General features: G+C 44.4%; 1 protein-coding gene and 1 long non-coding RNA gene across 3 annotated transcripts in view; one reads left to right on the top strand and one right to left on the bottom strand.

Moving 5' to 3' along the window:
• LOC137323459 (C-X-C chemokine receptor type 2-like) lies at positions 1-26,021 on the top strand. Of its 2 annotated transcripts, XM_067986951.1 has the most exons (3): positions 1-205; positions 1,850-1,967; positions 23,862-26,021. In XM_067986951.1, exon 3 carries the CDS (start codon positions 23,865-23,867, stop codon positions 24,951-24,953), a length of 1,089 nt encoding a protein of 362 aa, XP_067843052.1. In that variant the 5' UTR covers positions 1-205; positions 1,850-1,967; positions 23,862-23,864; the 3' UTR covers positions 24,954-26,021. The 2 variants fall into 2 exon arrangements, with proteins under 2 accessions (XP_067843052.1, XP_067843053.1); XM_067986952.1 differs by lacking the exon at positions 1,850-1,967.
• Positions 25,294-27,691, bottom strand: part of LOC137323460 (uncharacterized) — a 35,565-nt gene continuing 33,167 nt past the window's right edge. Inside the window, exon 4 of the long non-coding RNA XR_010963373.1 lies at positions 25,294-27,425. This is a non-coding gene — a long non-coding RNA (uncharacterized lncRNA). The remainder of the gene's footprint in view (positions 27,426-27,691) is intronic.

Raw genomic sequence — 27,691 nt, 5'->3', positions numbered from 1 at the left:
TGTTAAAAAATTCTTTGATGTTTGATAATTCAACAGCTGATTTTGGAGAGGAAACTTTACAAAACAGCTCAATCTACAAGGCTTTTCAGAAGGGCTCGGGACGACATCAGAACCAGATGGTGTGGGAAAGAAGCCTTTGTTTTCTCCCCAAGATAAAGAATCCGATCAATTCTTTGGCTCGAGCTGTACTTGCTCGAAAGGAAAGGTTGTATGAAAATTATTATTTCTTACTGGTACAAGCTGTCGCGTTGTATGTCAAATTAAATTCTTTAAAGTTAGAAAATAAGTACAGTGTATCGTTTGATTTCTTAGCCTTTTGTATTTTGAACAGAGAAAAGTAATCTTACACAGGTTCCTGTGATTATTTTTAATAAGCTTCTATGTTTATTTGTTCTCAGGTTTTGTTCTTTTTTCTAGGTTCCTGTATCTTTTTTCAGATCCTTTGTTGCTTTTTCAGGTTTTAATTTTTGGCGAATTTTAAGTTTTTATATTTACTCAGTTTTGCTCTTTATTTTTTTCCATTCTTTGATTTTTATTTTTCTGGATTTAATTTTATTTTCCATATTTTTTCAGCTCTGATGTTTATGTTTTCCAGGTTAATGCATTTTTATCTAAGATTTGATATTTTTTTCCGATCTTGAACACTATGTTTTCCAGATTCCAGTGTTTTTCCCAGGTTCCGCTGTCTCTTTTCTCCATGTATATTTTTCAGAGTTTCTGGGGTTCTCTTTTATTTGGCCATTTGTTTTTTTGGACTTTTTGTTTTTTAAAGATTTGTTGCTCATTTTCTGTGTTTTTTTCCTTGTTTGATTGATTATTTTTTTCTAGGTTACTGTGTTTTTCCCCAAAGTTTTGCTGCCTTTTTTAGAGGTTATGTTGTTTATTTTTTTCTTGATTCCTGAGTTTATTTTATTGCAGATTTTGTTATTTATTTTTTTCACGTTTCTGTGTTTTTCCCAAGGTTTTGCTGTATTTTTTCTTCGGGTTTTGTTGTACCTTTCCATGTTTCTCAGTTTATTTTTTTCATGGTAATGTGGTCCCCCAGATTTTACTGTCTTTATTCTTCATGTTTTGTTGTTTATTTTGCCAGAATTCTGGGTTTATTTTTTCAGACTCTTGTGTTTATTTTTATCCAATTTTGGTGTTTATTTTTCTGCACTTCTGGATTTACTTTTCCATGTTTCACTATCAACTTTGCTGCATTTCTCGCTTTATTTTTGCTGGGTTTTTATTGTTCATATTTTCTGCTATTTAGTGTTCTGTTTTTTCTATGTTTACGTTCCTGTGTTTATTATTTACTACATTTTATTTTTTTTGGATTTCAAGCTTTTTTTCCACGTTAAAATTTTCTGTGTTTCTAGTTTCGTTGTTAATATTATCCAGTTTCATTTGTTTATTGTTTCCTGTTTTGATTTTGTTCATGTTTTTAACATTTGTATTTTCTACATTTCTATGTTAATTTTAATAGTTTTTTGTTTCACTGAATCAGCATGTTTTTGATATTTTAATTATTATTTGATATCAATTCGCCACCCTCGTCAGGTTTCCAATGGTCTTTCCTCTGCCCAAGTGACACTGCCGCCAACCCACTCAAATTTCTTGAACTAGCAATCATTAATTATGCGGAGCAGGTTCAGGGTGATAATGCTGCTTGTTATTAGTTTACTGCTGCTGGGAGGGAGAGGAATTGAGTTTTGTTGCAGCTTTTAAAATGCTGCAGCTGATTAAGGTTCACACATTCTTCAGTGAATATGTGAGTATTAATCATGGTATGGATGCAGACATCTGAGTGAAAACAAGTGTGAGTGATAACCAGGTTTCTCTAAAATTGTGTTCGCCATTTTCAAAGGAAAAGGCAGCACATAACGAGCACCGAAGAATTATAACTGGAGGAGGAAAACTACAAGTGCAATACAAAGAAGAGGCTTTCCAGCTCGTAGGTGTACAAACAGGAGAGGCTATAGGAGGTGAGGTGCTAAGATCAGGTTGGTAAAGACAGAGCTTAGCCATTTCAACTTCACATGAATTGTTAAAGTAATAGTAATTGTCATGCTGTCTATTTCTTCAAGAAGTGATGTAACCTAAACAAACTTTTGTGTTTTTGAAATCCTTGGGGATGTTTTGGAGGAAGAGGCCAGTTGCTCAGAGGAACAGCAGGGTTCGTCAAGATCCATAACTCTTGCCCCATTCTCACCAATTTCATTAGGACATCTTACCTGCCCAAGCACCAGGTCACATACACCCTCTCCGGAAGAAGTACCTAATGAGTCTGAAGGGGTTTCACTGAGTGAAGCATTGAGCACTAGTGAGCATAAGAACTTGGGAATGGAAGAAGGGAAGTGTACTATTCTTCCATGGAGGGTGAGGAAACAACCGCCCTCTGTTAAGAATCCTCGGGACCCAGTTTTGAAAAGAAGAATAATTCGTAGAAAGATAGGAACATCGGAATTGTTAGATGAAAAAAGACCAAGGTGCATCTAGTTCGTTATCCTGGTAGTAGCATGATACAACGATAATGGAGTTATTGACTAATCATGGCTTACAATCCCTATCAATTCGTCTACAACAGACCCAGACGCGAGGAAAACCCCCAGTGGTGGAGAGCTTTAGGAACCATAGGTTCAAAGTCACTAATTTTTCTCAAATATTTCATGCCTCGGATTACTCATAATCCCAAAATATTATTTTCTGAAAGAAATCTATCTAATTTGCATTTGAATGAATCAATACTTCCTGCGTCCACCATCTCCCCAGGGAGCCTGTTCCATAGATTGACCACTCACTCACTTAAATAATGGCCTCAATTTTAACTCCCCCTCCCCCGACGGGCGTGAGGGTGGGGTGTGGGATTAAAATATCAGGATCGGGTAACCTAATTCCCGGCCCTTTCAATTTTAAAATGCAGGAATCAGGCCATGGACAAGGCTGCTGCAAAAGGCAGGTGGGGGCCTAATTAACATACCAAAGTCGCGGCCTGATGAATTTGAATTGTCCTCTAGTTCTACCCAGAAAGCTGGAACAACTCGTCATGACCTATATTATCTATTCCCTTTAGAATTTTAAAAACAGTAATTACATCATCCCTCAATCCTTCTTTTCTCCGGTGTGAACATGCCGAAGCTGCATAATCGGTCTTTGTAATCCAGTCCCTCCATCCCCTGTCATTCTGGTTGCACTCTTCTGTATCCTCTTGATCATAGCAACATCCTTTTTGTACTGTGGCGAACAAAACTGTACACAGTATCCCAAGTGCAGTAGCACCAGTGATTAATAAAACGGCAGGATTACTTCACTATTTTGGCTCAATGTTGACCTTTAATACATCCCAACATCTGATTTGCTTTACTCACTGCCATTGAGCGTTGTTGTGATGGCTTCAATTTGTTGTCAATCGGGACCCCCAGATCTTTTTCATTTTCCATACATATTATTTTCTTTCCATTTAAATAATAATCCTTTCCTGGATATTTTGACCCTGTGTGCAGCATTTTGCTCAAAATCTTCAGATTTGGAGTCTGCCACCTTCATTAGCTTTGTATCATCTGCAAATTTAGCCACTGCGTTTGTGACCCCAAGTTCCAGGCTGTTTATGAAAATGTAGAACATAACAGGTCCCGAAACAGACCCCTGCAAAGCCTCACTGGTAACATTCCCCCAGTAAGATGGTTCCTGTACACCATCCTCTGGGTTCTATCAGTCAACCAATTACATATCCATTGTAAGATATATCTGCAGATTTCCCCTTTCTTTATTTTTATTACCAGCCTCTCTAGAGGAATTGCATCAAAGGCCTTTCTAAATATCCAGGAAAGGATTATTATTTAAATGGAAAGAAAATAACATGTATGGAAAATGAAAAAGATCTGGGGGTCCCGACTGACAACAAATTGAAGCCATCGCAACAACGCTCAGTGGCAGTGAGTAAATCAAATCAGATGTTGGGATGTATTAAAGGTCAACATTGAGCCAAAATAGTGAGGTAATCCTGTCGTTTTATTAATCACTGGTGCGACTGCACTTGGGATACTGTGTACAGTTTTGATCGCCACAGTACAAAAAGGATGTTACTATAGAACATCCATTGCGTTACCCTAATCAAGCTCCTTTGTCACACCCTCAAAAAAACCAAGTAAATTTAATTGACAAGAACTTCCCTTCATGAACCCATATTGACTATCCCTTATGATTTCACTTCTGTCTAGGTGCTCCATTATTTTATTTTTAATAAGGGTCTCCATAACTTTACCCACAATGGACGTCACTGGATTGTAGTTTCCTGGTCACTTCTGTTACTTTAAAAAAAAATTGAAGTAACATCTGCCTTTTTCCAGATTCCCTACACCAAATCCATATCCATACATTGGCCTGCCTAATTACCCTCTGTCTCTCTTCACTTGTATGTGATGCAGGTAGTATTTCAGAAAATACTACACGTGAGGTCCTTTCCTTAAGCTTCCTTCCTAATGCCCGAAATTTAGCTTGAACAGCCTCTGGTCTACTTCTATCTGTTATTCGTTCCAACGTGGATGACAATAACTGTTCCCTCTAGCATTTTCTTAACTCAGGATGTCAGCTCTTCAACCAATGCACCCAGGATGCAAGATACCAGGGGCATCATTTTAGCACCCGCTATCGGGTGCGTTCCTGGCAGGGGGCTCCGAAAATCGGAGAATCCCGGAGCGGGTCCGGAGCCCGGCTCCAACCCGCCCACTTCCGGGTTCCCCACTGACGCGCCGGCGTGCGCGCGCAGCCCCCGCTGGTGGGAATCCAGCAGGCAATTAAAGCCAGCGGGGTTCCACTTGAAGGTATTTATTTTGCTTGTTCAGGTCATTAACTGACCTGATGAAGGGATTATGTGAGAAGGGTGGGATTTTATAGCAAACTGGGGCTGTTTCCCACACTGGGGGAAACACTCCCAGTTCAAATGGACCTGTTGCAGCCATCAGCCTGTGGCAGCTGCAAAAGTCCATTTGACAGGTGGCGGGGGGAGACCCTCACTCATTGCAGGAGGCCACTCTGTCACTTGGGACAAAGTTTGGCCTCCAGCACCCTCCTCCTGACAATCAAAGTCACCAACTTGCACACTTACCCCGGGGTCCAGAGACATGTACCTACCTTGCAGACCCCCTCAGATGTACAACTTCCGGCTGGGGGCCGCCGAAGCTGCAGTCATGACCTCCTTGGAGGGCGAACAGCATCACCAGCCTCGCCATCCACCTCTGACACGTGGAGCTCCACAACAGAGTGCTGTGACACATCCACCTGCACAGCAGGAGGGAGGGCTACCGCAGAGAGAGATGCGTCGCAGGGGGCACTATCCTCGCCACAGGGTCCACAGACCGAGGCTCAGCTTCCTGGACCTCTCTGAGCAGCAGTGCACACGGAGGCTCAGAGTCACTCGACGTGTAGTCGTGGATATCTGCAGCCTCCTTCATGCCAAGCTGCTCCTGGCTGGCCCGAGCACCATCTTCTTACCTGTCGCTGTCAAAGTCACCACTGCCCTCAACAACTTCTCCGCATCCTTCCAGGGTGCCACCGGAGACATCGCCGACGTCTCTCAGCCGTCTGCACAAAATAGCCCGGCAAATACACCTACACCCACTCTGCAGTGACACAATGGGTGGCATCAGTTGTGGGTCTTCATAGTGATCCTCAGGAAAGGGCATTATTGCACAAACCAGACAAGATTCGCAAAGACATGGCAGTAGTGGTGCCAATATATGTAATGTGAGTTGGTCAGAAATTCAACATAAGTAACAACCATGACAAACCCTCAAACACCCTTGTGCATCCCCTTCATGCTCACGACACGTTTGCCTTCCGCTGCCGACTGCACATATCTGATGCATGCCCTGTGGCTGCAGCACAGGTAGTGGCAGGTTGAGTGAGGCTGACCGTGAAAGAGATGCACGAGAGGGTGAGTATGAGATAGAGCCATGAGATTGTATGAGGATTGGGTTGAGTGGTAGTGGCAGGATGAGTACTGGCGAGGTGAGTAAGTGCAGGTAAGATGAGGATGAGGTTTGAGTGGGTATGAGGGGTGATGTGACAGTGTAGTGTTGGCAGTGCAGAAGGAGGTGTGGGGTGGGGGCGGTGATGTGGCAGATGGAGTGTAGGGGAATGAGTAAGTGTACTCACTTTGGCTGACCTACTGAGGTCATTGCAGCGCCTCCTGCATTGTATGCAGGTGGGCGATATGTTGGTGATGCAGGTGACCTCCTCTGCCACCTCGAGCCAGGCCTTCCTGGTGGCAGAGGCAGACCGCTTCCTCCGCCCGCCGGGGGGAAGATCTCTGTCCTCCCCCTCCTCCTCCCCCATGTATTGATACCTGGAGTGAGGCATCATTAAACTGGGAGCAGCCTTCCCCCTGGGCTGCTCCATGCTGTAATTTTTTCTATTTGTTGCAGCATCTGTCAGTGGAGGACTGCCCCTTTAAATAGAGCTCCTCCAGCTGACAGATCTTACTGCGCATGCGCAGCCCGCCCGACGCGCAGATCAGCAGTGGGGAACCCGGAAGACAAGGTAAGTGGATCCAATCGGGCTGCGATCGCGCGGGTGGCTGACTAATTTCACCGGGCGCGTTACCCACGCGCCCGATAGCCCCCCCCGCCGCGAGCCCGTAGCCCTGCTAACGTCGAGCCCCAGGTGTCTTTCTGGGTCCAGTTTGCCGATCTGTTATCTGTGCACCGAATAATCGAATCTCCTAATATCACAACTTGTCTGTGTCAGTCTTTGCTCAGTAGTAGCACTCTTGCCTCTGAGTCGGAAGGCTATGGGTTCAAGCTCCACTCTAAAAACTTGAGCACATAGGTCTTAATTTTCGGATGTCCGAGCGGGTGCGTTCGTGGCGGGGGTTCCGAAAATTGGGGATTCCCAGGGCGGGTCCGGAGCCCGGCTCCAACCCGCCCACTTCCAGGTTCCCCAGTGACGCGCTTAGATGCGCGCGCAGCCCCCGTATGCAGGACTCCTGCCGGCAATTAAAGCCGGCGGGATCCCACTTAAATCAATTAATTTGATACTTCAGGTCATTAGCAGACCTGATTTGTAGGATATTTTAGGAGGGGTGGGATTTTCATCTAAACTGAGAGTGTTTCCCGTACTGGGGGAGTCACTTCCAGTTGAAGTGGACGTGTTGCAGCCACCAGCCTGTGGCAGCTGCAAAGGTCCATTTGACAGGTGGGGGTTGAGACCCTCATTCGTTGCAGGAGGCCACTCTGTCACTTTGGACAAAGTTTGGCCTGCACCACCCTCCTCCTAACACTGAAATTCACCAACTTGCAATCTCAACCCCGTTGAGCAGACACATTTACCTACCTTGCGGACCCCCTCAAACGTACATCTTGCGGATGGGGGCCGCCATAGCTGCAGTCATGACCTCCTTGGAGGATGAACAGCATCACCAGCCTTGCTGGCCACGCTGTCCACCTCTGACACGTGGAGCTCCACAACACAGTGCTGTGACACATCCACCTGCACAGCAGGAGTGAGGGCAACCGCAGAGAGAGATGCGTCGCAGAAGGCACTACCCTCGAGGTTGAGGACCGAGGCTCAGCTTCCTGGACCTCTCTGAGCAACAGTGCACATGGAGGCTCCGAGTCACTTGACATGTAGTCGTGGACATCTGCAGCCTCCTTGATGCCGAGCTGCTCCCGGCTGGCCCGTGCACCATCTTCTTACTTGTCGATGTCAAAGTCACCACTGCTCTCAACTACTTCTCCTCCGCATCCTTCCAGTGTGCCACCGGGGACATTGCCGGTGTCTTTCAGTCGTCTGCACAAAAGAGCCCTGCAAATACACCTACACCCCTCTGCAGTGACACAATGGGTGGCATCAGTTGTGGATCTTCATGGTGATCCTCAAGAAAGGGCATTATTGCACAAACCAGACAAGATTTGCAAAGATGTGGTAGTAGTGGTGACAATATATGTAATGTGAGTTGATCAGAAATCAAATGTAAGTAAAAACCATGACAAACCCTCAAACACCCTTGTGCATCTCCTTCATGCTCACGACACATTTGCCTTACGCTTCCTACTATACATATATGATGCATGCCCTGTGGCTGCAGCACAGGTAGTGGCAGGTTGGATGTGGCTGACTATGAAAGAGATGCACGAGAGGATGAGTATGAGATAGAGCCATGAGATTCTATGAGGATTGGGTTGAGTGGTAGTGGCGGGATGAGTACTGGCGAGGTGAGTAAGAGCGGGTAAGATGAGGATGAGCCTTGAGTGGGTGTGAGGAGTGATGTGATAGAGAAGTGTTGACAGTGCAGAAGGAGATGTGGGGTGGGGGAAGTGATGTGGCAGACGGAGTGTAGGGGAATGAGTAAGTGTACTCAATTTGGCTGACCTACTTAGGTCATTGAAGCACCTCCTGCACTGTATGCAGGTGTGTGATATGTTGGTGGTGCAGGTGACCTCCTCTGCCACCTTGAGCCAGGCCTTCGTGGTGGCAAAGGCATGCCACTTCCTCCCGTCCGCCGGAGAGAAGATCTCTGTTCTCCCCCTCCTCTTCACTCCATCCAGTAGGACCTGGAATGAGGCATCATTAAACCTGGGAGCAGGCTTCCCCCTGCGCTGCTCCATGCTGTAATTCTGTCTATTTTCTGCAGCATCAGTCAGTGGAGGACTGCCCCTTGAAATAGGGCTCCTCCAGCTGACAGCCTATGATGCGGGTGCACAGTCCGCCCGCTGCACAGCTTTCCAGCGCGAAACCCGGAAGCCAAGGTAAGTGCCTTCAATTAGGCTGCAATCGCGTGCGGAGCACCCCGAATTCACTGGGCACGTTACCCATGCGCCCAGTTGACCCCCCGCTGCCAACCCGCCTCCTTCCTAATATCGAGACCATAATCTCAGCCAGCACTTCAGTGCAGTACTGAGAGAACGCTGCACTGTGCGAGGTGCAAACTTACAGATGAGGCTTTAAACTGAGGCCCCATCTGCCCTCTCAGGTGGACGTAAAAGATCCCATGGTACTATTCGAAGAAGAGCAGGGAAGCTTTCCCAGTGACCTGGCCAATATTTATCCCTCAATAAACACCTAAGTACAGATGATCTGGTAAATTATTTCCTTGCTCTTTGTGGAGCATTGCTGTGCGTAAATTGGCTTCAATGTTTCCTAAATTACAACAGTGGCTAAATTCAAAAGTACTTCATTGGCTGTAAAGCGCTTTGGGACGTCCTGAGGTTGTGAAAGGAGCAATATACATACAAGTCTTTCTTTACTCTTTCTCTTTTTGCCCCCTTCCCTGGTGGACTGCTGATTGCCTCACTAAATGGTACATTCTCACCTGACACAGCCATCTCTTGAGTCTCCAAATTATCTCCCTCCAGAGAGAAACCGTTGGAGAGCACCAGGGCTGATTGCTCCTGGCCCACTCCCTGACCACAACTTCTGACTCCCTAGGTATTGGGGACTCCTCTCCTTCTTTGACCCCCGGTATGAAATTCTCTAATACCTCATTCATAAAAACTTTCCCCTCCCTAATACTTTGATGTGTATCCAATTACTCACTAAGGCCGACCACTTCAGTCTTAAGTGTATTAATCAGCTTGCAGTTGCTATAGATGAATTAAAATTGACAAACCAAGTGGAGGGGTTCATCTGTAGCAACTGTTTCAGGCGAATGGGCTGCTTGCCCATTTACAGGCCTGGGCATCAATGGGGCATCCAAGGTGCCCCTCATTTTTCAGGGGTCGGCAGTTGAAAACCACCCCAACACTGTCAAGACTCACACGTGAATAATGGCTGCTGGGGAAAGGTGCTGAAGAGTGTCCGATACCCATGGATCTGTACCCCAGTCAAATTGAAATAGTCTTTCAATTAAAACAGTTCAGCAACAACATCACCGAGAACATGCAGATGCTGTTGTCAAGTACATTGATGAAAAGAGTAAACCAGAAGAAAGGTGAATAAAAATTCACAATAATAGTCCACTGGTTCCAACCTAATTATAAAAGAATCAGCACACTCCCAGTGTGAATAACACCTGAATTTAAAAGTCTGCAGCAGCTTAAATGGAAGTCTGTTTTTTGCCAGTTAAATTGAATTGCAAGTTCCTGACATATTAAAAGATGTCTGGAAGAAGTTGAGCGGGATCTAAAATGCCTGGCTCACTTATGCAGGTACAACAATGTTATTGGAACAAGTGCGCCAGAGGAAAGTGGTCCTGTTTGGGATTGAATGACTCTGAGCTCACAGTTGAGCTTCACAAAATACGTGAGAGGAGATGGCAGTGAGTATAAATGCACAGTGGACCATTCAGTGGCTCTGGAAGCTATGCTGCAAAAAGTTTTAATAACTTAACCAGGCTAGCTAAGGTAGCATTATCCACCATTACTTTATATTACGCCAGTGTCCAAAGTATACCCAACAATAGAATTTCCACCCCCTTTACTCTGCTTACCTTGAATGTCCATTATGCGACAGGGTACATTTTGCACCAGCAAATTACACCTTCAGTCGTACCCTTAAGCGTTCTTTCAGTCACCTTCTTAGCTACATTCATCCAAGACAAATGCTTTAATCTAATTTAACTGCATGAGGCATGTACATGTAATCATATCCACGATGGGCTGCACAACAACACAAGGGTATTCCTGTATGTACCCCAAATAATTTGAACTTTTAAGCTTTGCGTGTATAAGACTGCACATAAAAGGAAAGCATAAACACACACAGGAGAGTCCCCCAAACTATGCACTGTTGCCCCATTTGAGGTGGTGACACTTGAGATACTAAGCAAAGAGACCGAGGGAGTAGGGGGGAGTAGGGGATAGAGAAGTTGAAGGCCCATCACCAGTTCAGTGTCAGTACTAGCCTTCTCTTCCTCTTTCAACAACAACAACTTGCATTTATATAGCGCCTTTAATGCAGCAAAACGTCCCAAGGTGCTTCACATCTTTTTCTTATCCTATTCACTCATTCATTGATTAGCACCAAAACATGCACTGAAGCACAATAACATGTGCCTCGTTCTGCTGTAAGCTATATCTGAGGTTTTTCTGTGACAGTAGCATAGTAGACAGAAGTTTCTTTTCTCTTTCTCCAGGTGTGTCACAGGAAGCATAACCAGTGACATTAAACAAGTCAATACCTCTCAGCATGCAGCGTAACGCACTCTCACCCTCCAAAGCAGCAGGTCAAGGACAGCAAACCAATAGGATTTTGAAACTGAGGCACAGGAGGGCACACTAGATGATGCACAAAGCATGAATGAGCAGGTGGCAATGGAGGAGAAGGAACTTGGTCTCCAGCAGGCCAGCCTTCCTCCATCCTTGGGTGATGAGGCCAGGGATCTGGACCTTACATGACCTTCTTTTAAAAGAAGAATGCTTTCTGAGCATCATTGATTAATACAATCATTGAATACCGCACCAAGCAATCTACAACAGATGATGAGGCTAATATGGGAGGGTCCACTACTCATATCTAAATAATGTTAGTGGATAGGGTTACAACACTGCAATCCAGCATAGATCATTTGGGAATTCCAGGTACATCGACAGCAGAGCACATTGTGGCAGAGGTCCTTAGGCCAGTCATTGCATCTCTGATGAAAGCTCATAGAGCTGCCGCAGAGGCTTTGGGCTCTAATGTGCAACATATTCTTTTCAGCTTTGGTAAGTTTGGGGATCTGATTGAGAGAGCTGTTGTTTGAGGCTACACCAATTTAATTTGTTCCATCAGATCTGCTCTCACATGTATTAGTGGCAATAGCTAATGCCCAGCAGCATGTGCTTGAAATGGGCATGGATATTGGTGCTCTCTTTCAAGATAACAACACATCTGAACTCATTTGCCATTCTTCCAATGCTGCACGAGCAGCAGAAAGCAACAGGTCAGGACAACCCAGATCTGAAGAAGTAGCAGAGCAAGTAGCCAGATTACCTCAGGGTTGGGCTCCTGGAGGGCAAGGGTCACCTCAGTCCCAAGAGACTCTCATCGACAGACCACAATCAGGCAGTTCCTGTTCTCCTGACACTGGGAGAACACCTAGAAAAAGCATTAGGTTAGGTTTTAGAGCACTTCAGTCATACATTTTCACCACGGAAACCACGAGAGTGCGAGCAGTAGCACACATGATCCACATCACATTTTCGAGAATAAAATTTGGTTGCAGTGAAGTTGCACTGTGTGCTGAGAATGTTCTTGGTTTTATGATGTAGGATAATGGGCAGGAATTTCAGCTGGAGTAACGCCAGTTTCCTGGTGTGACTTGAGTGGACTGGGATGGAAAATGTCTTTAGGAATCACTTTACTAGCTCCCTGATGTCTTATGCAACTTCCAGAATTTTCTGATGGAAGATAATGAGTGGGTATATTGTAATGCTAAACAAGTGATGAAAACACATCATAGGAACATAGGAACAGGAGTAAGCCATTCAGCCCCTCGTGCCTGCTCCGCCATTTGATAAGTTCATGGCTGATCTGTGATCTAGCTCCATATACCTGCCTTTGGTCCATATCCCGAAATACCTTTGGCTGCCATTAAGCCATCTGTCTCACATTTAAATTTAGCAATTGAGCTGGTATCAATTGCCATTTGCGGAACAGAGTTCCAAACTTCTACCACCATATCACTCCGCTTTTTAAGAAAGGAGAGAGAGGGAAACCGGGGAATTATAGACCAGTGAGCCTAACATCTGTTGTGGGGAAATTGCTGGAGTCTATAATTAAGGATAGGGTGACTGAACACCTCGAGAATTTTCAGTTAATCAGAGAGAGCCAGCATGGATTTGTGAAAGGTAGGTCGTGCCTGACAAACCTGATTAAATTTTTTGAAGAGATGACTAAAGTAGTGGGCAGGGGAATGTCAATGGATGTTATTTATATGGACTTCCAGAAGGCATTTGATAAGGTCCCACATAAGAGACTGTTAGCTAAGTTAGAAGCCCATGGAATCGAGGGAAAAGTACGGACTTGGTTAGGAAATTGACTGAGCGAAAGGCGATAGAGAGTAGGGATAATGGGTAAGTATTCACATTGGCAGGATGTGACGAGTGGAGTCCCACAGGGATCTGTCTTGAGGCCTCAATTATTCAGAAATGTTTTGTGCAGAAATGTTTTCTAATCTCACTCCTGAAAGGTCTGGCTCTAATTTTTAGACTGTGCCCCCTACTCCTAGAATCCCCAACCTGCGGAAATACTTTCTCTCTATCCACCCGATCCGTTCCCCTGAATATCTTATAAACTTCGATCAGATCACCCCTTAACCTTCTAAACTCAAGCGAATACAACCCCAATTTGTGTAATCTCTCCTCGTAACTTAATCCTTGAAGTCCGGATATCATTCTAGTAAACCTACGCTGCACTCCCTCCAAGGCCAATATGTCCTTCCGAAAGTGCAGCGCCCAGAACTGCTCACGGTACTGCAGGTGCGGTCCAACCAGGGTTTTGTAAAGCTGCAGCATAACTTCAGCCCCCTTGTACTCCAGTCCTCTAGATATAAAGGCCAGCATTCCATTAGCCTTATTGATTATTTTCTGCATCTGTTTATGACTCTTCAATGATGTATGTACCTGAACCCATAAGTCCCTTTGGACATCCACTGTTTTAAACTTTTTACCATTTAGAAAGTACCCTGTTCTATCCGTTTTTGATCCAAAGTGGATGACCTCACATTTGTCTACACTGAATTCCATTTGCCACAGTTTTGCCCATTCACCTAATCTATCAATATCGCTTTGTAATTTTATGTTTCCATCTACACTGCGTACAATGCTACCAATCTTTGTGTCTTCGGCAAAATAAGATATGAGACTTTCTATGCCTTCATCTAAGTCGTTAATAAATATTGTGAAGAATTGAGGCCTCAAGACAGATCCCTGTGGGACTCCACTAGTCACATCCTGCCAATGTGAATACTTACCCATTATCCCTACTCTCTATCGCCTTTCGCTCAGCCAATTTCCTAACCAAGTCCGTACTTTTCCCTCGATTCCATGGGCTTCTAACTTAGCTAACAGTCTCTTATGTGGGACCTTATCAAATGCCTTCTGGAAGTCCATATAAATAACATCCATTGACATTCCCCTGCCCACTACTTTAGTCACCTCTTCAAAAAATTTAATCAGGTTTGTCAGGCACGACCTACCTTACACAAATCCATGCTGGCTCGCTCTGATTAACTGAAAATTCTCGAGGTGTTCAGTCACCCTATCCTGAATTATAGACTCCAGCAATTTCCCCACAACAGATGTTCGGCTAAGTGGTCTATAATTCCCCGGTTTCCCTCTCTCTCCTTTCTTAAAAAGCGGAGTGATATGTGCAATTTTCCAATCTAGAGGGACAGTTCCTGAATCTAGAGAACTTTGAAAGATTATAGTGAGGGCATCTGCAATCTGCTCACCTACTTCCTTTAAAACCCTGGGATGGAAACTATCTGGTCCTGGGGATTTGTCACTCTTTAGTGCTATTATTTTCTTCATTACTGTTGCTTTACTAATGTTAATTTTATCGAGTCCCTGTCCCCGATTCAATATTAGTTTTCTTGGGATTTCCAGCATGCTATCCTCTTTTTCTACTGTAAATACTCTCGCAAAGTAATTATTCAACATGTCCGCCATTTCCCCATTGTCAATTACAATATCCCCACTTTCAGTTTTTAAGGGGCCAACACTGCTCCTGACCACCCTCTTTTTCCTAAGATAACTATTTCAATGCAAGAAGTCTGATGGGCAAGGCAGATTAACTCAGGGCATGGATGGGTAAATGGGACTGGGATGTTATAGCTATTACTGAAACATGGCTAAGGGAGGGGCAGGACTGGCAGCTCAATGTTCCAGGGTACAGATGCTATAGGAAAGATAGAGCAGGAGGTAAGAGAGGAGGGGGAGTTGCGTTCTTGATTAGGGAGAACATCATGGCAGTTGTGAGAGGGGATATAGCCGAGGGTTCGCCCACTGAGTCCATATGGCTAGAACTGAAAAATAATAAGGGAGAGATCACTTTGATAGGATTGTACTACAGACCCCCAAATAGTCAACGGGAAATTGAGGAGCAAATATGTCAGGAGATTACTGACAGCTGCAAGAAAAATGGGGTGGTAATAGTAGGGGACTTTAACTTTCCCAACATTGACTGGGACAGCCATAGCATTAGGGGCTTGGATGGAGAGAAATTTGTTGAGTGTATTCAGGAGGAATTTCTCATTCAGTATGTGGATGGCCCGACTTGAGAGGGGGCAAAACTTGACCTCCTCTTGGGAAGTAAGGAAGGGCAGGTGACAGAAGTGTTAGTAAGGGATCACTTTGGGACCAGTGATCATAATTCCATTAGTTTTAAGATAGCTATGGAGAATGATAGGTCCGGCCCAAAAGTTAAAATTCTAAATCGGGGAAAGGCCAATTTTGATGGTATTAGACAGGAACTTTCAGAAGTTGATTGGGAGAGTCTGTTGGCAGGCAAAGGGACGTCTGGTAAGTGGGAGGCTTTCAAAAGTGTGTTAACCAGGGTTCAGGGTAAGCACATTCCTTATAAAGTGAAGGGCAAGGCTGGTAGAAGTAGGGAACCTTGGATGACTCGGGAGATTGAGGCCCTAGTCAAAAAGAAGAAGGAGGCATATGATATGCATAGGCAGCTGGGATCAAGTGGATCCCTTGAAGAGTATAGAGATTGCCGGAGTAGAGTTAAGAGAAAAATCAGGAGGGCAAAAAGGGGACATGAGATTGCTTTGGCAGATAAGGCAAAGGAGAATCCAAAGAGCTTCTACAAATACATAAAGGGCAAAAGAGTAACTAGGGAGAGAGTAGGGCCTCTTAAGGACCAACAAGGTCATCTATGTGCGGAACCACAAGAGATGGGTGAGATCCTAAATGAATATTTCACATCGGTATTTACGGTTGAGAAAGGCATGGATGTTAGGGAACTTGGGGAAATAAATAGTGATGTCTTGAGGAGTGTACATATTACAGAGAGGGAGGTGCTGGAAGTCTTAACGCGCATCAAGGTAGATAAATCTCCGGGACCTGATGAAATGTATCCCAGGACGTTATGGGAGGTTAGGGAGGAAATTGCGGGTCCCCTAGCAGAGATATTTGAATCATCAACAGCTACAGGTGAGGTGCCTGAAGATTGGAGGGTAGCAAATGTTGTGCCTTTGTTTAAGAAGGGCGGCAGGGAAAAGCCTGGGAACTACAGACCGGTGAGTCTGACATCTGTAGTGGGTAAGTTGTTAGAGGGTATTCTGAGAGACAGGATCTACAGGCATTTGGAGAGGCAGGGACTGATTAGGAACAGTTAGCATGGTTTTGTGAGAGGAAAATCAAGTCTCACGAATTTGATTGAGTTTTTTGAAGGGGTAACCAAGAAGATAGATGTGGGCTGTGCAGTAGACGTGGTCTACATGGACTTCAGCAAAGCCTTTGACAAGGTACCGCATGGTAGGTTGTTACATAAGGTTAAATCTCACGGGATCCAAGGTGAGGTAGCCAATTGGATACAAAATTGGCTTGACGACAGAAGACAGAGGGTGGTTGTAGAGGGTTGTTTTTCAAACTGGAGGCCTGTGACCAGCGGTGTGCCTCAGAGTTCGGTGCTGGGTCCGCTGTTATTTGTTATTTATATTAATGATTTGGATGAGAATTTAGGAGGCATGGTTAATACGTTTGCAGATGACACCAAGATTGGTGGCATTGTGGACAATGAAGAAGGTTATCTAGGATTGCAACGGGATCTTGATAAATTGGGCCAGTTGGCCGATGAATGGCAGATGGAGTTTAATTTACATAAATGTGAGGTGATGCATTTTGGTAGATCGAATCGGGCCAGGACCTACTCCGTTAATGGTAGGGCGTTGGGGAGAGTTATAGAACAAAGAGATCTAGGAGTACAGGTTCATAGCTCCTTGAAAGTGGAGTCACAGGTGGATAGGGTGGTGAAGAAGGCATTCAGCATGCTTGGTTTCATTGGTCAGAACATTGAATACAGGAGTTGGGATGTCTTGTTGAAGTTGTACAAGACATTAGTAAGGCCACACTTGGAATACTGTGCACAGTTCTGGTCACCCTGTTATAGAAAGGATATTATTAAACTAGAAAGAGTGCAGAAAAGATTTACTAGGATGCTACCGGGACTTGATGGTTTGACTTATAGGGAGAGGTTGGATAGACTGAGACTTTTTTCCCTGGAGAGTAGGAGGTTTAGGGGTGATCTTATAGAAGTCTATAAAATAATGAGGGGCATAGATAAGGTAGATAGTCAAAATCTTTTCCCAAAGGTAGGGGAGTCTATAACGAGGGGGCATAGATTTAAGGTGAGAGGGGAGAGATACAAAAGGGTCCAGAGGGGCAATTTTTTCACTCAAAGGGTGGTGAGTGCCTGGAACGAGCTGCCAGAGGCAGTAGTGGAGGCGGGTACAATTTTGTCTTTTAAAAAGCATTTGGACAGTTACATGGGTAAGATGGGTATAGAGGGATATGGGCCAAGTGCAGGCAATTGGGACTAGCTTAGTGGTATAAACTGGGCGACATGGACATGTTGGGCCGAAGGGCCTGTTTCCATGTTGTAAACTTCTATGATTCTATGATTCCAATAAATACGAGGTTCTTGCAGCCCTTGTGGACAAGTGCAGGGACTGCAGCGAGAATGAGCTAACTGGCCACGGCACCGTGGTTCAGGGGGCCATTCAAGTGGGGGAAGTATAAAGGAACATGGTTGTCGTAGGCGACAGTATAGTTAGAGGGATAGACACTGTTCTCTGCAGCCAGGAGTCACGAAGGCTGTGCTGCCTACCCGGTGCCAGGGTTAAGGACATCTCCTCAGGGCTGGAGAGAAACTTGGGAGTGGGAGGGGGAGGATCCAGTTGTCATGGTCCATGTCGGTACCAACAACATAGGTAGGTCTAAGAAAGAGGTTCTGTTGAGGGAGTTTGAGCGGCTGGGGAGTAAATTAAAAAGCTGAACCACAAAGGTGATAATCTCCGGATTATTACCTGAGCCATGAGCAAATTGGCACAGGGTAAATCAGATCAGAGAGATGAATGCGTGGCTCAAAGATAATTGTGGGAGAAGTGGGTTTCAATTCGTGGGGCGCTGGCACCAGTACTGGGGAAAGAGGGAGCTGTTCCGTTGGGACGGGCTTCACCTGAACCATGCAGGAACCAATGTTCTGGCAAACCGAATAACTAGGGCGGTAGAGAAGGCTTTAAACTAAATAGAGGGGGGGAGGGCTCAGTTGCAGCGAAGTTTAGATTGATAAAGAGAAAAGACAAGGAAGTAGTACAGGAAAGTGATGGGGGTAATGTTAAACAGAGTGTGTCAGGAAAGGACAAAGCGTGCAAACATAAGAGTGCACTCGGAAATGGGGCCGGGGTCGGAAAGAATGGTAAAAAGACAAAATGAAAGGTTCTTTATCTGAATGCGCACAGCATTCGTAATAAGATAGATGAATTGACGGCACAAATAGAAACAAATGGGTCTGATCTCGTGGCCATTTCAGAGACGTGGTTACAAGGTGACCAAGGTTGGGAGCTGAATATTCAGGGTTATTTAACATTTCGGAAGGATAGGAAAAAAGGTAAAGGTGGTGGAGTAGCTCTGGTAATAAAGGATGAAATTTGTATAGTAGTGAGAAATGATTTTGGCTCAGATCAAGATTTTGAATCAATTTGGGTGGAGGTAAGAAATAGCAAGGGAAAGAAATCACTGGTGGGAGTAGTATATAGGCACCCTAACAGTAGCTACACTGTAGGGCAAAATATTAATCAGGAAATAAGGGGGGCTTGTCAAAAAGGTAATGCAATAATCATGGGCGATTTTAACTTTCACATAGATTGGACAAATCAAATTGGCAAAAATAGCCTGAGGAGAAGTTCATAGAGTGTATCAGGGACTGTTTCTTAGACCAATACGTCAGGGAACCAACCAGGCAACAGGCCATTTTGGCTCTGGTAATGGGTATCGAAACAGGATTAATTAATGATCTCAAAGTAAAGGATCCCTTGGGAAGCAGTGATCATAACATGATAGAATTTCACATCCAGTTTGAGAGCGAGGATCTTGGGTCTGAAACTACTGTATTAAACTTAAATAAGGGCAATTATAAAGGAATGAGGGCGGAATTGGCTAAAGTGGACTGGGTAAACAGATTAGATGGGATGATGGTGAATAAGCAGTGGCAAACATTTAAAAAGATATTTTATGACTCGCAACAAAACTATATCCCTGTGAGGAGGAAAGACTCCACAAAAAGGGTGAACCAACCATGGCTAACTAAGGAAGTCAAGGATGGTATTGGGTTAAAAGAAAAAGAATACAACATGGCAAAGATTACTGGTAAGCCCGAAGATTGGGAAAACTTTAAAAACCAGCAAAGGATGACGAAAAGAATAATAAAGAGGCAGAAAATAAATTATGAGAGTAAACTAGCAAGAAATATAAAAACTGACAGTAAAAGCTTCAAGAAGAATATAAAAAGGAAGAGGGTAGCTAAAGTAAACATTGGTCCCTGAGAGGATGAGACTGGGGAAATAACAATGGAAATCAAGGAAATGGCAGAGGAATTGAACAGATATTTTGTAACCGTCTTCACAGTAGAAGACACTAATAATATACCAATAATAGTAGAAAATCAAGGGGCAAAGGGGAGGGAGGAACTAAAAACAATCACTATCACTGGAGAAAAAGTACTAGGTAAACTAATGGGTCGAAAGGCTGACAAGTCCCCTGGACCTGATGGCTTGCATCCGAGGGTCTTAAAGGAAGTGGCTACAGAGATAGTGGATGCATTAGTTGTAATCTTCCAGAATTCACTCGATTCTGGAAAGGTCCCAACGGATTGGAAAACCGCAAACGTAACAACTCTATTCAAGAAGGGAGTGAGACAGAAAGCAGGTAACTATAGACCAGTTAGCCTAACATCTGTCATTGGGAAAATGCTAGAATCCATTATTAAGGAAGTAGTAGCAGGACATTTGGAGATTAATGATACAATCAAGGAGAGTCAACATGGTTTTATGAAGGGGAAATCGTGTCTGACAAATTTATTAGAGTTCTTTGAGGAATTAACGGGCAGGGTGGATCAAGGGGAACCAATGGATGCAGTATATTTGAACTTCTAAAAGACATTCGATAAGGTGCCACATAAAAGATTACTGCACAAGATAAGAGCTCATGGTGTTGGGGGCAATATACTGGCGTGGATAGAGGATTGGCTAACTATCAGAAAACAAAGAGTCGGGATGAAAGGTTCATTTTCAAAATGGCAATCTGTAACTAGTGGGGTGCTGCAGGGATCAGTGCTGGGGCCTCAACTATTTACAATATCTCTCAATGACTTGGATGAAGGAACAGAGTGTCTTGTGGCTAAATTTGCTGATGATACAAAGATAGGTGGAAAAGCAAGTTGTGATGAGGACACAAAGTGTCTGCAAAGGGATATTGACAGGTTAAGCGAATGGGCAAAAATTTGGCAGATGGACTATAACGTGGGAAAATGTGAAGTCATCCACTTTGGGAGGAAAAATAAAAAAGCAAAATATTATTTGAATGGAGAAATATTACAAAATGCTGCGGTCCTGAGGGATCTGGGTGTCCTCGTACATGAAACACAAAAAGTCAACATAAAGGTGCAGCAGGTAATCCGGATGGCAAATGGAATATTGGCCTTTATTTCTAGGGGGATGGAGTATAAAAGCATGGAAGTCATGCTACACCATACAGGGTGCTGGTGAGACCACACCTGGAGTACTGCGTACAGTTCTGCTGCCCTTATTTAAGGAAGGACATAATTGCATTGGAGGCAGTTCAGAGAAGGTTCACTCGGTTGATTCCGGGTATGGAAGGGTTGTCTTATGCGGAAAGATTGAACAGGTTGGGTCTATACTCGTTGGAGTTCAGAAGAATGAGAGGAGATCTTATTGAAACATACAAGATTCTGAGGGGACTCAATAGGGTAGCTGCTGTGAGGATGTTACCCCTCAAGGGGGAATCTAAAACTATGGGGCATAGTCTCAGAATAAGGGGTCGCCCGTTTAAGATGGAAATGAGGAGCAATTTCTTCTCCCAGAGAGTTGTGAATCTTTGGAATTCTATACCCCAAAAAGCTGTGAAGGCTGAGTCATTGAATCCATTCAAAGCTGAGGTGGACAAATTTTTGATCAGCAAGGGATTCAAAGGATATGGGAAAAAGGCGGGAAAGTGGAGTTGAGGTAAAAATCAGATCAGCCATGATCTCATTGAATGGCGGAGCAGGCTCGAGAGGCCTAATGGCCTACTCCTGCTCCTATTTCTTATGGTCTTATGGAGCGTTGTAGGGTAGGAGGAGGTTACAGAGATAGGGAGGGGCGAGGCCATGGAGGGATTTGAAAACAAGGATGAGACTTTTAAAATCGATGTGTTCCCGGACCAGGAGCCAGTGTAGGTCGGTGAGCACAGGGGTGATGGATGAATGGGATTCTGTGCAAGTTAGGATACGGGCAGCGGAGTTTTCGATGAGCTCAAGTTTATGGGGGGTGGAAGTTGGGAGGCCTGGATGAGGAGAGGGTGGAAGAGGAGAGCATTGAAATAGTCAAGTCTGGAGGTAACATAAGGGTTTCAGCAGCAGATAAGCTGAGGCAGAGTCGGAGACGGGCGATGATAAAAGGTAAATGCAATCACCTAAGGACAATGTCGGTGAAGTTTTATTACTTGATTACATGATGAAGATGCAGAGGGCGGTTGATGAAATGAGTGGTTGAGGTACTTAGCAGAAGGTCTCATCATTGTGACCTATCTTATGGCTGGAACATCTGGCAAAAGTGCTTCAACAGCAGGGTCTTTTGGCTCCTCCTGGTTTCTTGGTCATCTTCTTTCTGTAGTTGGTTGACATTCTCCTTTGGGTGTTCTGTGTTGCTGCCTCACTGGATAGCAAAGTTGTGGAGCATGCAGTAGACAATGATGATCCTGAACACTTTGGCCAGGCATCATTGTCGGATACCCTTTTTTGGCTCAACATCTAAAGCACTGCTTTCACATGCCTATGGGAGCTAAATGCACCTCATTGCACTTGAGCTTGGCAGGTATATATGGTTTCTGAGGTGGTGTTACTCTCCTAGGAGCCAACCATGCACTTTTCCTTGGTGGTATTATAATAGGAGCACAATACATTGTCTTAAATTAACTACATAATTACTGCTGCCTGAGAAGCAGACATTCAGCTGAATGATCCTGCGCAGATAGTCACAAATGTTAACCCTTGCAATTCAAGAATGCACAGCTATTGTGTGCAGGATGTAGAACCACACTGACGTCACTAAAGATGCGGGCAATCCTGCAATTTGGAAAAACTGCAATGCCTTTTATGCCTTTGTTAGTTGTCAGTGGGGAAAGTGATAAAGTTGATTGCTCTAGCAAATAAAGTATGAGTCACTTTCTTGATCCATCTGAGTATTGTAGATTGATTGATGAGCCTGGAAGGATTCTGAGGCATACACACTGAGGGCTGTAATGATCTTGAGAGCCACTGGCAATGACGTTGGTGCAGTTTGGCTGGAAGTCAGTTTGCAGCATATGGCACATCTTGGTGACACTCCAACATGTGAAGTGCTGCTTATGGAGATGCAGTTCCTGAGACAAATTCAAGTGTGCCTCTGATAGTTTGTATATGTGCATTGGTGGGTAACAGCAGGTAGGTATAGTTCTCCTCTGATGCCATCTCACCTGCCTGATATCCTTCCATTGCTTCTTTTGTTCCTCCAAAAAACATAAATGTGGAAGGATTCGCATCGAACTGAAACAAATAATGGCAAGGCCAAAACCTATGGCACAATATCTTTTAAACCATCTGTCCCATTTTTTCCTACAAAGGTTAGTGGAAATTTGGAACTCATTTCCCCAAAAGTCTGTGGATGCTGGGGGTCAATTGAAATTTTCAAGACTGAGATTGATAGATTTTTGTTGGCTAAGGGTATCAAGGAATCTGGAGCAACAGCGGATAAATAGGGTTGTGTAACAGATTAGCCGTGATCCAATTGAATGGGGGAACAGGCTGGAGGGGCTGAATGGCCTCCTCCTGTTCCTATGTTCCGATGACAGAATAGGACCCCGAATGGCATGTAATAATGAGGCTCCCAACCAAGTCAGGTGGATACCTCAGCCACCAACGAAAGGGCCCTGTTAAGATGGTGGTGGGCGAGAATGTAGAGGAACCTGCAAGGATCCCACCGGGTGGGAAGGGTTAAAATTTCCCTAACTGTTTCCAAGAGATGAGAGCAAAATCATTCCCATTATCAGTGGATACGGGCATATAACACATGATTAGAGGATAACAAAAAGCACTTAGAATCATAGAATCATAGAAGTTTACAACATGGAAACAGGCCCTTCGGCCCAACATGTCCATGTCGCCCAGTTTATACCACTAAGCTGGTCCCAATTGCCTGCACTTGGCCCATATCCCTCTATACCCATCTTACCCATGTAACTGTCCAAATGCTTTTTAAAAGACAAAATTGTACCCGCCTCTACTACTGCCTCTGGCAGCTCGTTCCAGACACTCACCACCGTTTGAGTGAAAAAATTGCCCCTCTGGACCCTTTTGTATCTCTCCCCTCTCACCTTAAATCTATGCCCCCTCGTTATAGACTCCCCTACCTTTGGGAAAAGATTTTGACTATCTACCTTATCTATGCCCCTCATTATTTTATAGACTTCCATATGATCACCCCTTAACCTCCTACTCTCCAGGGAAAAAAGTCTTGTTTCCATGGGGATTCTCCTGATCTCCCACTGTAACTTCAGCGGTCATTCAGCGGGCACCCTAGAGAAATGGGAGATCGGGAGAACCCCCATGAAATTTTTACCCGTCCACGTTTAACATATGTATTTAGCATACTTGTAGAAATAACTCTAATTACCTGATCTAATTTTTGTTTCTTTCAGAAAATGGCTGCTCAAAAGTTCAAACTTGACACTGATGAAATTGCCGTCACTGACAGCTTCATTGTTGATCTGACGAAAATTATCTGTCCATCAGAGATAAATGAGGCAATCAACGCTGCAATTACTGCTGTCTATAGCCTGTTCTGTTTCCTCGCTGTGACAGGGAACATGATCGTAATGATTGTCATACTTTATAATCGATGCACAATATCATCCACAGACATCTACCTGCTTCATCTGGCAGTAGCCGATCTCCTCTTTGCCGTGACCTTGCCCTTTTGGGCAGTGGATGCCATATCTGGGTGGGTGTTTGGTGATGTCATGTGCAAGATTATCAGCATGTTACAGGAAGTTAACTTTTACAGTGGGATTCTGTTGCTGGCTTGTATCAGTATTGACCGCTATCTGGCCATTGTCTACTCTGCTCAGGCTCACAAGCACAAGAGACCATTTCTAATCAAGCTGGTCTGTGCTGTTGTCTGGGTGCTGGCCATTGTTTTATCTTTACCTAGTCTATACAAGGGTGAATATATACCACCCAGATCCAGCAAAATCATGTGTCATGAGATACTCGAGGGTAAATCGGCTGAAACATGGAGAGTAACCACCAGGTTTTTGCGACACTTTATTGGGTTCCTCATCCCTCTGGTTGTCATGATCTTCTGCTACAGCGTGACAATCCAGAAACTGTGTCAAACGAAGGGATTCCAGAAACAGAAAGCCATGAAGGTCATCATAGCAGTAGTGCTGGCTTTTCTCATTTGTTGGCTGCCGTACAATATCACTGTGTTCGTCGACACGCTGATGAGGAGCAAATTCATTAATGAGACTTGTGACATGCGCACTCATATCGATAGGGCTCTGTCTGCAACCCAAAGTTTGGGATTCCTGCACAGCTGCATTAACCCAATCTTATACGCATTCATTGGGGTGAAATTCAGGAGGAACCTGGTCAAACTCTTGACTATGAAAGGAATCATTAAACAAAGTGCAGAGTCACAGTACGAGAGATCTGCATCGTCCTCTAAATTTGGACTTACTTCAACCACAATACAGGCTGCTTGTGTTAGAGATAGTTCAACCAATCAGTAAGACGGCAAATACAAAACATTAATAAATGAAAGGAATGAACTATTTCAGACCTAATTGATTAACAGTGCCATATAAGTTTCAGGTCTGAACACAGTAAATACTAAGTGGTTACGAGATGATATGATGTATTGGTGACCAACCACAATGGTCAGAAAAGAAGGCTTTGAGTTTTTCAAAGTGTGACCTGTGGGCTCTTAGTCACACAGGAGCTAACAATACAGTTTGCTACCCAAAGCACTGCTGCGCTTCAGGAGGCAGTGATTCTAATTATCGAGAGCAGAGCCAATGCACACTTGTACATTGCATTGCAATTCAGAAGCACTTTGATCAATTATGGAGACAAATTTTATTTAAATTAAGGGCAAACCCAAAAATGCACCTCAAGCTCCTGAGCAGTGCTCAAGATGCTCAACACCCAGTTAAAATGGGAGTTTCAAGAGAAGCCATATAAAAATGAATCTCCAATTTGCACCATGGCCTCTGCATCATTCGAAGGATTGGGCCTTTCTTCCTCCCCTTTGAAAGAAAAGGCACAACGCTAGCAACCACTTGAGAAATACTGGTTAACAATGACCCATCACTGTGACGTTTGGCACTGCACCAGTGCATCATGTGCTATGCAAAGGGACCGCTGTCTACGCATTTAAATTAGCTGAGCTCGCATTATCGAACAGGATCAGCTTGCTGGCATACAAAGGTGGCCAGTACCTGATGCATGATAGTCCCAGCACAGCTGAGCTGGTACCAATGATCTACTTCCTGGGGTCATAATGAACAGTAAAATAAAGGAAGCAGTCAGGTTTTAAACAAAGGACTGTGAGACACAGCTCTTGGCCTGGTGCTGAAAGCTAAATATGCAGGAAGTCAAGTCTTGCAATAGAAGTTCTCTAGAGAGGGATGTATGCCAAAAACAAGTAAGCCAGGCCATGAAAGGACATGGTGTGTAGTTTAATACTTTTCCCCATTTTTTGTTCAGAGAAGTGTGATTGAATTAAGTATTGAATTTGCTTTGACTTATACTCTGTATGTTCATTTCCTGTCTGTGAAATAAAGCAGCTTAACAATTCATGTCTGGCCTTGTCTCACCAAGTTGTTCAGTTTGCCTTCAAAAAAGAGTGGAGGAGCACACAAGGACACGTTAAAGACAAGGAGGGGGAATTTTAACGCCAAAGAACGGGGTGGAAGGTGAAAATCAAAGTTCTTTTGATCCCGACTGGAACCCGGCTCCAACGCGCCAACTTTTTAACGTGGGCACGTTTGGATCCGTGTGTGAAATGTGCTCGCCGAGGTCGTGTCCCCAATTAGTGCCAGCGGGCGGGTCGCAAGCGGGGCAATTAATGTCGTTATGAGATGTCAAGAACCTGTTCTTGATTAAATTTAACATAAGTTCAAATTTTAACTTCTCGAGCATGGGTTTCCGGGGGCTTCTGATTCTTGCTAGTGAGAAAGGTCGGATCATCAGGTGAGTGCCTTTATTGTACTACTTGTGGACCAGGAGAAGCAGGAATGTTTGCTCTCAGCCCAACAAGCTTACCAGCCGCGATTGGGTCCCCGTGATCGGCTGACCCCCCCCCCAACAATGTTGGAGACGCCCCCAGATATCCAACCTCCTACCTCCCATGTCTGACCTGCTCCCCATGTCTGAGACACTGCCCCACCACCGATCACCAACTCTTCTCCTGATGTCCTCCACGGCCTCTTCTCACAATCTTCTCAATGGCCACTCTTCTCCCGATGTCCTCCACACAAGGGTACATATGAAAGCCATGGTGGGGGGGGGAGTTTTAACCAGCCTGTCAATCAGGCTGGCTGCTGGGCACGAAGCCCGGAAGTAAAATTTTCATCATTCAATTAGGTTGCGATCGCACATTCCGACCAGCCAACTTTATTTCTGGCTTTCAAGGCCGAGAAACATTCCCCCAGCTCTCTTCCTGGCTCCAAGTCAAAATCATGCCCATGATATCCAGATCATAATGAGGTCCTAATGTTACACCCCTGGGCTATGCTATCATTTTGATAAATATTGGGCAGCACAGGTACACTCCTGAAGATATTCAGATCAAATATGAGAGTGACCAACCTCAATGTACCGAAGAGAGCATCTGAGGCAGACTCGAAGCTCGGAATAGGATATTTCTTCATTCACACCACTCTCAGAACTGACCTTGTTCCACCTTTATTTTGCTGCAGACAGGTTGCCCGTGTGCTCCAGTTCTCCAGGGTGGTCTCATTTATTCAGACTGAAACCCTCCAGCAACAGTGTTCTTACAATGAGCTCCTCCTCTACATGGCTTTTCTCTTGAGAGGAACTTGACCCAGTTTTATTGGAGAGCACTCAAACAGGGCCATCTCTGAATTTACTTTTTTACCATCAAAACCTTTCAACAAGCTAATGTCCTTCAGTCTATGTTACTCACTCCTCACAAAAAGCATTCACCATCAGGTCTCAGCATTTCTTACCTTGGAGTTAATCTGAAATACAAATGTAAAGAAACAATTGAAAAATTGAGCCTTTTCCATTTGAACAATGCAGATTACAGGGCAACATAACAGAAGTGTTCAAAATTATGAATTGTAAACAATTTTACAACACCAAGTTATAGTCCAGCAATTTTATTTTAAATTCACAAGCTTTCGGAGGCTTCCTCCTTCGTCAGGTGAACGATGTTTTTTCACATCATTCACCTGACGAAGGAGGAAGCCTCCGAAAGCTTGTGAATTTAAAATAAAATTGCTGG

This window comes from Heptranchias perlo, chromosome 7, assembly GCF_035084215.1.
Source record: "Heptranchias perlo isolate sHepPer1 chromosome 7, sHepPer1.hap1, whole genome shotgun sequence".
Taxonomy (NCBI): Eukaryota; Metazoa; Chordata; class Chondrichthyes; order Hexanchiformes; family Hexanchidae; genus Heptranchias; species Heptranchias perlo.
Note: the sequence above shows the minus strand (reverse complement) of the source record. Positions and strands in the feature narration are given on the sequence as shown.